This window comes from Mizuhopecten yessoensis, unplaced genomic scaffold, assembly GCF_002113885.1.
Source record: "Mizuhopecten yessoensis strain PY_sf001 unplaced genomic scaffold, ASM211388v2 scaffold3773, whole genome shotgun sequence".
NCBI classification, from domain to species: domain Eukaryota; kingdom Metazoa; phylum Mollusca; class Bivalvia; order Pectinida; family Pectinidae; genus Mizuhopecten; species Mizuhopecten yessoensis.
The window spans coordinates 64198-75350 of record NW_018405212.1 but is presented as its reverse complement, the minus strand read 5'-3'; the positions used below and the strand labels follow the sequence as shown (position 1 = coordinate 75350).

The 11153-nt window shown below is 34.9% G+C and overlaps 1 protein-coding gene across 7 annotated transcripts in view; it reads right to left on the bottom strand.

Moving 5' to 3' along the window:
- Window positions 1-242: 242 nt before the first annotated feature.
- LOC110448012 overlaps window positions 243-11153 on the bottom strand; it is a 56874-nt gene continuing 45963 nt past the window's right edge. For 3 of the 7 annotated variants that reach the window (XM_021494031.1, XM_021494032.1, XM_021494033.1), the window contains exon 3: window positions 243-4295. In XM_021494031.1, coding sequence (XP_021349706.1) covers window positions 3068-4222 — 1155 coding nt within the window. In that variant the 5' untranslated portion in view covers window positions 4223-4295 and the 3' untranslated portion in view covers window positions 243-3067. The other 4 variants (XM_021494036.1, XM_021494034.1, XM_021494035.1 and 1 more) reach the window with 4 other exon arrangements.

Below are 11153 nucleotides of genomic sequence, written 5' to 3'. Positions count from 1 at the left end.
CTCTCATACAAAGGCTGGCCATTAAAATTACTAGTTGCAGTAGAACTCGCTACCCCGGCTAGCCACGTCGATTCGTGGTGCAAAGGCGTAACCTATGACCGGCAAACATCAAGTGGACTCACTCAAATATATTTTAACCATCCACCATTTTGGTTCACGAACTTTCTTGTCCAGGACCCCGCTGAACCTTTGCCGGTAGGGAGCCACATGGAATTCGGTCAAATGTAATACAAGACAATATATACAGAAAAAAATGTTTATTTAAACTTTTTTAAAAAATACCTGACGTTTGTGTAAGAGAAATAAGGTCAATATTTGGGAATATCTATTTGTTTATATACATCCCTGTGAAACAAACCCGTACTGTCGAACTTGTGTTCAAAACCACATTAAGAGTGTAAATAGTATGTAACATTTTGAAGACAGATAAAAATTTGACGAGGTAGAAGATTTATGACTAAATACCGGACTATAGATGTAAACACATAAATGTTTGATAACATCATTAAAAGTGTTTACAGAGAGGTACCTCATACAAAAATAAAAACAATGAGAAAATACACTAAATCATACTGACATCTATAGACAAAGACATGAAACATTACTTTGGACTTTGATTTGTTCAAATATAGATTGTGCTTGCAACAATTGTTCAATTAGGATTTTCACTAAAATAGTTATATATGATAAATTGAATAATTCTAAAACATCTTGGAAGGTCCCTTTAAGAATTCATATAATATAATTTTGTGTTTTAGAATCTTATGACAGTGCTTTGGTCAGCTGCCAAATGAATATGGATAATATGAATGGCATAAAATCAACAATGATTATGGGAAAATGGTGAATCGGAATTCAAAATTGTATATACATATACATATATTGATAATCCTTTGTGGTTTTGTTTGTAATTTGTTTTAAAAATTGTCATGTGATAAACTGAGATGAAAATTATAATTTTCCTTCAAATGTTTTTGTCAAGCAAATGTTCAGATTTCGCCATCTTATACATCATTAGTAAAAAAAAATAAAAAAAATAGATATGGAAATCACGCGCGCGTTTTAGCGAATTTTGAAAATAGTTTCAACAAGAAAAGAATTTGTGAAATCGCGACACTAATAATCAAATTTTAACACAAACATTTCATACAAAGTTTTTATATGGGACTGAACTAAGTAATTCTCTTGTAATGTGATCTAAAAATAGGGATATAGGTGTACAAATATTGACAAGACAAATATATAAATAGAAACATCGCGTTATAACATGTATCATAAGAGGTAGTTGATAGTTTAGTTATCACGTGGGCACATGTCATACTTAACTTACAAAGAGGTCAAAGGGCAATATAAAACAATTCTGCATTGTTCGATCATTTGCAATAGGTTAAGGGTTACATTTTGTATCATATGTATAGAGTATATATTTACACATGGAATACCACAATTCAGTTACCCGTCAGCTCCATACAATACGATAAATGTAATCAGTCGAGGTAGAATGTAATCAATTACATAGATTCAACACAACTTTCATAGTAACACCTAGCACTGTACATGCATATTACGTCTGTAAAAAATTTAATATTTGTTCATTCTTTCTCATAAATCACTTAAAATCTCATACTTCTGGCTGCATACCTAATACTTAATAAGTCTTGTTCCATATAAGTACTTTGCATGTATAATACATAACCACTTTCGTAATAATTCAAATTCTCACCTCCTCACTTTTTCTGCACTGTCTATATATAAAAAATGCTCATGTTATTCAATTTTCGTCTATTCATTCTTCATTTTATGAAAATGAATATATCAGTCTAGCATTATCCATGGGTTTAATTTCTTAAACACAAATAAGAACCCCTTGCAAGCACTCAATCTTAAATTATTGAACATCTCCATTCTTTCGGTCTCCTATATCCCCATCTTTTTATCTTTCCTTCCTTTCTCTCTCACTTGCGTTACAATTTTCATCTCTTATTCCTCTTTATCTCAAACTCTTCTTTTAACTTGATAAATATCAAAACCTATCAATAACTGTTATGATTAATGACAAGTGAAATGAAGAACATTAACAACATGGTGTAATCAAAACTCCCTGAGATTACTAGTTAAGACTCATTCAATCCCTCGCTGTCAATGGCAAACATGACGTTTTCTTTTGATTGAAAAATTCATGATCAAAAAAAATAGCTCTTAAAACCGAAATAAAATGGCATATGTTACAGCTTTACGAACAAACATACTCCACAGCATTTTGAAATGTTACATCAAAAGATATGCTAATTTGCTAATACACCTAATGACTCCCAGAAAATGTATTGGCTTATTGAAGTTAATAATGAATAAGGACACTCCTTGTATTCTACTACACGTAACCGGCCATGTTGAAATCAACGTGATGCATCATTGATTACATTAGGAGCTTAGGGGGAAACTATGTGTGTTATGATGATCACATAAGGCATCAACAGTGAGGGATTGACAGGGTCCATATACAAATCTACATTACACTCTAAAACAAAATGTATTTACAAAATAAAACCAAATATAAACGTACTTCATAATATGTAAACACCAGTGTTGCTTTTTAACAGGTAAAAAGCATAAAAACGTGTTTTCCCTGCAGTGTCATCATAAAGTGATTGTTAAAAATTGTCATTGTATCAACAATATAAACCCGTGGGACAAACTGAAGGGAATAACACCGTAGTCAACAGTAAGTGTTGTCCTTAGAGACCAATGGGAGGGAGGCATAAACGTTCACCAGATTACTGCAGTAGCCAGCAATGAACGGGAAGCTGCCAGTCATTAATGACGATTAGATGATGGTGAATGGGAAAATGTAACAAACCGTTCACAATTCGTGATAACAATTTTTGTTTTTCATTCTTTTCTATAAGATAGTGTTTATTATTGTAAATAAAGACTTTATATATATTTACATACCTGAGTTGATATCATCCGTATAAACTTAACCTGAGTAAACTGTTTTGAGGTAGATCAATGTTTGTGTTTTTAACAAGTTACACGTAAGGTTTTGGTTGTTCTAAATCCAGGAACTTCAGCTATTATATAACATGCATCTGAGCTTAGCAGTTTCTGTCTTCAGAGCCGCTACCTCTACACGAAGCTTAAGATTTTCCTGTTCCAACAAAGCTGCTCTGATCGCAATCTGGTCCTCTTTTGCTCTCCTTGCATCTCGCGACCTCTTAGCTGCATCGTTGTTCTTTCTCCTCCTTTCCCAGTAGGCCTCATCCTTCTGTTCGTCTGGCAGGGTTTTAGGTCGTTTTCTGCCAGAGGCCGTTATGTCCATACCAACACTTGAACTAGGCACGGAAAATAGTGGTGGGGAATTTCCTATGTCTGGGCTACTGTTTCTGCTGCCATTCGAAAATGTGTTATTGTTAGCGTTAATGAGTGATGAAGATGGGGGCGAGGAAGTATGTGAGGACGACTTTGGGGTTGAGTCTAAATGTCTCATCCCCCGACTACCGTTATGATCCCTTTCTCTCAATGAGTGTAACTGTTTTTTGTACATTTCCATAAACTCTTCTCCAGTAATATTCAAAGCCTGTAACATACTTGTATCCATTCCTTGAAAGGGAGAATAACCATGGGAGAGGCCATATGCACTCATTGACATAGCAAGGGGGTCCTTGGGATAGGCCTTGAACGGCCTTGAACCATTATGTTGTTGTGATACCCTAGGATCCATCATGTTTTGGGGAAACACTCCTCCTAGAAGTTGTGTGGGGGACATGAAGCCTGCATGAATTTTGGACATCATACCTGCCAATCCTGCGGTTGTTCCAGGTGAACATCTCCCCGCAGGATGCTTGATCTCCCCCGGTTCAATCTGTCTGTCTGATAAATCTTGATTATGTAACGCCCCATTGAATAAGATCCCATCCTCAGGATCGGAAGATTTTCTTCCGTCCGCAAAACTTGAGGAATCCGCATTGGATGATGATGATGGAGCAGACTCCCTTCCACAAGTATCATGCTCCACAAATTTCCTTTTTTTACACGAAAAATCTAAGGGAGAATCTTCCGAGTCTTCTGAGGAATAACTACTGTACTTTGACTCCTGTTTGATGGCAATTTGCATATGGCCATTGCGCATGGCCTGCCTGTGTTCCAAGACGTCATTATGGTGGTTGTGGTTATTAGCTTGTAGTGCCTCCGTATTATTATGCGTTGTACCATTCTCAGCCATTTCATGCAGTTCGCCCTTTGCTATGAAATAGGTCCCTTATACTTCACAGTTGTTTCTTTCTTATACATTTGACCTACAACATATCAAAACAAGATTCGAATAAGATTGAGACGATACATTTTATAAATAGATTTATGTGTAACAATTAGGAAATGGTCGTTCATAAATCATACTTCATATTGTTGAAGAAAGAATAACATGACACCAGTGTTATGTACATATTTTATATAGACAGAACACGTTGACAAAAACCTGGTCGGGATATTATAGCAAACCTGCAGTACAACAAAACAATACACTTGTTGATACTTCTATAACGAGTCCGCGGATACCATTCACCCCCGTGTATATTATGTATATACCCCCACTCGCTACACACAGTAAGGCCTTTGAGTAAGTTCCCCTACTCAACTCCATGCTGGAGTGTTATGTACATGAGTCATTAAAAATACGTACCGAGTTCAAATGAAAGACCAAAATCAACTGCCTGTTGTTCCTTGCAGGAATACACATTACCATTCTGTAGAAATAACACGACAGCCGTGATTATCCTGCAGTCCTTGAACCACAACTGATTTCCTGCCAAACATGTAATAACATTTTTGGTTGCCCAACATACCCAAACGCCCGTGAGAGCTTGTCCATGACCTTAGGTGACGCTAGCTAACTTTATCCACATCATTTGGCATTTCACGTAATCTCAAATTAACTAACCAATCAGACCATCACAACTGGTTTGCGGGGCATGTCCATTCTCTCCATTCATGCCTTTAAAGTGCACAAACGCCGCCCCCATTGGTCAGTTCCGTCCAGGTTGCGTAAGGCCACACGGCGAAGGGGAGGGCACCAGGCTACAGCCTCGTTCTAATGTGCAAAAACACACAACTGGAAAAAACCTGCGCAACAGTATGTGCCTGTCATTATGTTGAATAATATGGGGGAATGTAACTCCAATAGACAAGTGAGCAAGGCCTACACGGTGATAACTACAAAGTCAGGTCCAGGCGCGCACGAGTGATGGACGTGTGTTACACGACGTCGAGTATGTGTGTGAGAGAGATCCCCTTCATTCGATACGTCCCTCCGCGTAATCATCCATGACTAAAGCACAAGTAGAGAACACCATCTTGACCATGTATGGAAAATGACCCATCCTGTGTCATACATTAAAAATGCGTTCGATATTATCATACCGACAGACCGTTTTCATATGGTAAACAGCTCAGGTTCGACAAAAGGCGAGGTTAGGTATGTGGTCATCTAGGCGGAAAAGTTCACAGCAGGTCAGGTCACACAATATGTATAGAAGTGTTTTCGTTTAGGACATTTATCAGTACAGGAATGAAGGGGGAGGTCATATATCACCTTAGATTGGATCAGGTACTTACCGAAGGGTTTACATCCACTGTATCTGGTGGCCCAGGCCCACTAGATACGTAAACACATGTTGTCCAACGAAACGAGAAATTTTACGCCATGGCGGAATGTAGATACTGGGACCGTTGAGGCTAAGGGGTTAGTCAATAGGTCACACAACATCTACAGTGTTATGTGTTCTAGGTAGAGGTAGGGGGCGTGGCCTACCAATTATATCTACATATGTAAATATTTAGGATTGACTCGTATTGTCAGTAGTTAATGGTACGTTTGTATGTGTGTGACCGGTGCGTACAATCTACCGGCCACCCCAAACGGAGATAAGGCTGGAGTTATATAGTACGGAATTGTTTATCAATGGGCAGCTCACTGTAAACAGTCAATGTTTGAATGAGCATATGACGAATACACATACACAAATTACACTAAGAATAAACATAAATGTTAACTCTTTTTTAATTGAAATAATGTATTTAGGATATTAATTTCGTTTAAAAATAAGTTCCTGTGGCATCATAAAAGTTTATACAAAATGTTTTTTTTCAGATTTTGAATAACATTACCTCATTAATTTGACGCAGTTTTTTTTATTAATTTTTCATCATTTTGTCACACACACGTTTATTCATGTGGAAAGAAATACAAATATAAATTGTAAGCTATAAACAAATAAATAATAGGATGTAATAAAATTAAATTGTTAGCTTTAAACATATAAATAATAGGATATAATAAGGATAAATTGTTAGCTTTAAACAAATAAATAATAGGATATAATAAGGATAAATTGTTAGCTTTAAACAAATAAATAATAGGATATAATAAGGATAAATTGTTAGCTTTAAACAAATAAATAATAGGATATAATAAGGATAAATTGTTAGCTTTAAACAAATAAATAATAGGATATAATAAGGATAAATTGTTAGCTTTAAACAAATCAATAATAGGATATAATAAGGATAAATTGTTAGCTTTAAACAAATAAACAATAGGATAATAAGGATAAATTGTTAGCTTTAAACAAATAAATAATAGGATATAATAAGGATAAATTGTTAGCTTTAAACAAATAAATAATAGGATATAATAAGGATAAATTGTTAGCTTTAAACAAATAAATAATAGGATATAATAAGGATAAATTGTTAGCTTTAAACAAATAAATAATAGGATATAATAAGGATAAATTGTTAGCTTTAAACAAATAAATAATAGGATATAATAAGGATAAATTGTTAGCTTTAAACAAATAAATAAAAGGATATAATAAGGATAAAAAGTGTACACGTGTTCTTTGTTCTGAAGCATTCTAAAGAATAGTTTCTTGAAATATATTATTGCCTCCGACTTTAAAATTGAACCCAGAGCTCCCCATGCTTGAGTGTATACGTACATATCTCAGTCATCTACGATCTAACTGAATGCCTGATTACAATCGGAGACAACAATGCTACCCAGATAGAACAAAGCTTATTGAGAATTTTAGTATCATCCCACGATGCACCTATTCCCCCTTCTAGGCCCATACACGTGTGATTTGTTTACCAGTGAGTCACACAAGAACTGATAACTATAACTCTCTCTAAAAACCAAACTCATCGTTAGTTTGTGGTTTGTAATGGTTTGTGGTTAATACATTAGCTCGAAAATGTTATTTCCGAAATCGTTTCCACCAAATTTTTTAAAGTCGCAAAATTGATTAACATTATTTTAATGTTGGGAGAATTATTAAGCGTTCTGTTGTTGTTGTTTTTTCCAATCTGCAATTATGGTCCTCAAAGTTATTTGTTTATTTTCTATTTGATAACCCATACCTTGGTTGAATGTTGTTTTCTGTCAATCATCAGAATAACAGTCGTGATATTCACACGAGGTATATCATACCAGGTATACCAATACAAGTATAGTATACTTGTAAAACGTGTCCTCACTGATTCCATGGTTCTGGAAGATTCAATAGGACTTCAGCTAACGTATCTTTGGTGGAAATTAGGATCGTTTTCCTTTAGAAAAATGTCTTAAACATTTGCAGATGTTTCATTGAGAAGCAACAAACATTATTATCCATTAAAAGTGGAAAGTAATGAGAATGGTACATGTATATAAGTGTACAATATCATTATAAGGAAGGTATTGGATCTAAATGAGATATTGCCAAATATTTTAAAACCTACAAATTGTAAGTTTGGTCGCTTGTTCATAACTTTAAAATTGGACTAGCTTTCTTTAATGTTGGTTATAGACAAAATATCGTTTTATATATGTTTATATAGCGATATTAACTACAGGCAGTATTTGCTATTCCTGAATATTCAACAGACTCATTAACATTGCTTTATATAAATGTAAAACTTAGTCCATAAGCGAATTGATAAACTCTCATTTTCGTAAAATATTAAAATAATGAATAACTAATTCGTCTTATTTGATTTTTAAAACTGTCTGAATGCTTAAGCTTTTTAGACAGCTGATCTGCCAGTTATGCGACTCTGTTTGCTGAATACATATAAGGTGATGTCTGAGGACAGTATGTGGGGTCTATAAGGTTACACACCTGTCCATATAACACAACCAACACTAAATCGTCTTAAAATGAAACATATTTGGAAATGAACTAATGCAAATAAGTTTAAATATTTTTTTAATGTGTAAATATTATGAATATCATAAATAAAACTATTTAAAAATTTGTATTTATTGAACTTTTTCAGAAATGTATTATGGCAATACAATTGAAAACTAAGATGAAATGTAAAGTTCATTTGAGACATATTTGACATTGAGAATTAAAAAGTTGTCATTTTCTCGACTATTTTTAGTAAAAATAGCTTACCTTTAGTTCCTACAGAATTAATATGCAATTTCAATGTCAATTGGATATGACAACAGAAGAAAACCGTGGCAGTAACGCGATCAGGTAAGTATAGCCAGTATAATAGTCCGGCACCTCCGTGACACCAACTTTGTGTGGATCAGAAAGTTAATGAATGAAATGCAAGGAGAGTAGAAGTGTGAATCCTCTTAATTTACCCGGCTTCATACAGAATGAAGAAAACAGTCATGAAGGTACCGACATAGTAAATTATTAAGTCCTCAATTTGCGATTGCTATTAATTATTAAGTTACACGAAGACGTGTTTTGATAAAAGCAGTTGGACTTTTACGTTATCAACCATGTCCTCGTATAATTTCAGATAAGCCCACCTACAAAACAGGTAATACTCTCTTGTTTTTCACTGCATCATGCGCGTCTACATATTTATGAATCTAATGTGCTATGCACCAGTACGCTTTTTGAGAGTTGAACCTTGCTAATCGATTTGGCATGTGTTATCATGCATATCTGATGTCTGTGTGTACCTACAGAGAATTATCAAAACCATCACGCTTGCTGTCACGGTTTTTTGTTAATTATACGGCCGACATTATCAAATATAATATATTTGTTTGCAGTAGTATTAGATAAACGTCAAAAGGTCGTGATTTATGAAATTAAGCAAAAAGTTCGCGCATATATAAAGGAAACATTCATTTTATGACTGATATAGAAATCGATGGTATTCCTTTGTGTCTTTCCCTATGTGACGACGAAGAAACAATAACTGATCTGCTGCCCACACTGCGACATTTCTAATTTATCTTATTTTCAATTTTCTTCTATAGACTCTCCTAGTGAGCCGAGTGTGTTTAGGCCCCTGTCTTTATGACTTTAGCTGTTACACGGGCGTAAAGCCCAGGACATAACAAAACCATTGCATCTGTTGCATGACTTTTATTATTTGGTATTATTTTAATCTTACCTTCATTCTATAATTACCATTTCTTCCTTCAGTGTTTCTCATGGTACATCTAACTTTCTATTGTATGATATAACAGTACAGTATTGTAATGTTTGAACAATTATATCCGTACATTCTGACGATAGAGAGTAACTAACAAAATCCCAACCATCGACTACACAACATATATAGCAATTTAACACACTAGCAAAACTACTGCAATCTACCTTTATGTACAAATTGTTACATAAAAATAATTTTGTAAGCTTTCGTTTTCCTGTTAAGATTATACGATTTACAATCGTGGAGATAAATATTCGCAAGAATTGAGTGGATTACAACGACGGCTTTGTGGGATTATTTTTAGTTTTGTTTTAAATTCAAATGCTGTAAGTCAGGTTAAAACTTTCTATCGGACAATATCCCATACAATCAATTATCAGGTATTAACTCGTATTTGCCATGTTTTGAACTGAATTTAATCGTTTACACCAAAACACACCCACATTTGTATGATGAATAATTTAAAACGTAAGCACTATTTGACTGGACATATGGAAGGTGTTATAATTAACGGTTGACCAAACGAATAATGAAGAACAATTATCTCCCTTTGCATCACGAGTGAATTATTTGGGTAAGCAATATGTTAGGTGCCATTAACTTTGTTGTTGGTAAGTCGTGCCTGAATCATTTATCTAGCAATAAGCATTATTATCAACACCATTATTTCCATACATGACCCATGCTGTTCATGTCCATGTCTCTCGCATGGCTGAATGTCCTAACCATTTTTTTCCATAGAATAATTATTTACTGATCACGACGTACAATTAAATAGTGTCTACTAAATAGAAATAAAACATGTTGTCGAAGTGCTACTGGACACACGTTTCATTATGGAATAACTGTTTTTGGTCAACTATTGCGTTGATTTTGGAATAAAGCCAATCTATTTTGACTATAACTATGTATTTTCGCTTTTCTAAGGTGAGAAACCGAATCGGTCAAATTTGTTCGGTTTTCTAGATAGAATTTCTCAATTTATATACAATATTAAAAGCTTCATTACGTAGAGTTATAACACAATTATTTAAAGCAGTGGTAACCTGTTAATACAGTACTGTATCCCACAGTAAGAACACAATCAGTGGCGGATCCAGAGACCTATCTAGGGGGAGGGGGGGGGGGGGCCAAATTTCCATGGGGGGGAAAATTGAGGAAAATGGTGAAAATACATGATTTGTAAAGAAAATTCTCATGGATGGGGGGGGGTTTCCGGAAGCCCAAAAAACCCTTCTGGATCCGCCACTGTCAATGATCCCTCACAAGACTTGGCTACGATATCACATGTCTATAAAAGAATACTCGAGGATTTTCAGATTAATCAACCATTATTGAAATATAGACGGAAGAAATATATTTCTATTGAAACCAACAGTAAACGATAAAAATGGATGTGGACGAATAAGGAATTTGTATGAATGACAAAGAATACCCTAATTTGAATAGTCCTATTATCTAACTCACACGCGAGCGAGGGTTCAGATAACCAAGGCCTCGTGCGTTAACCATATAAAACCTAACGGCTGAATTATATATGGAGCCGTTGACAATGGCCTCTCTCCGGGAGGTTGACGGCGTGATGGATAAGACAGCCCCAAGTGTTATAGGTATCACCGGTTTACATAACTATCACCAGCACACAGCCTTGGATCAAAGCCGAACACACTGCCCAGATATACTTTTCTTTAGACTCCAACTTCCATTGA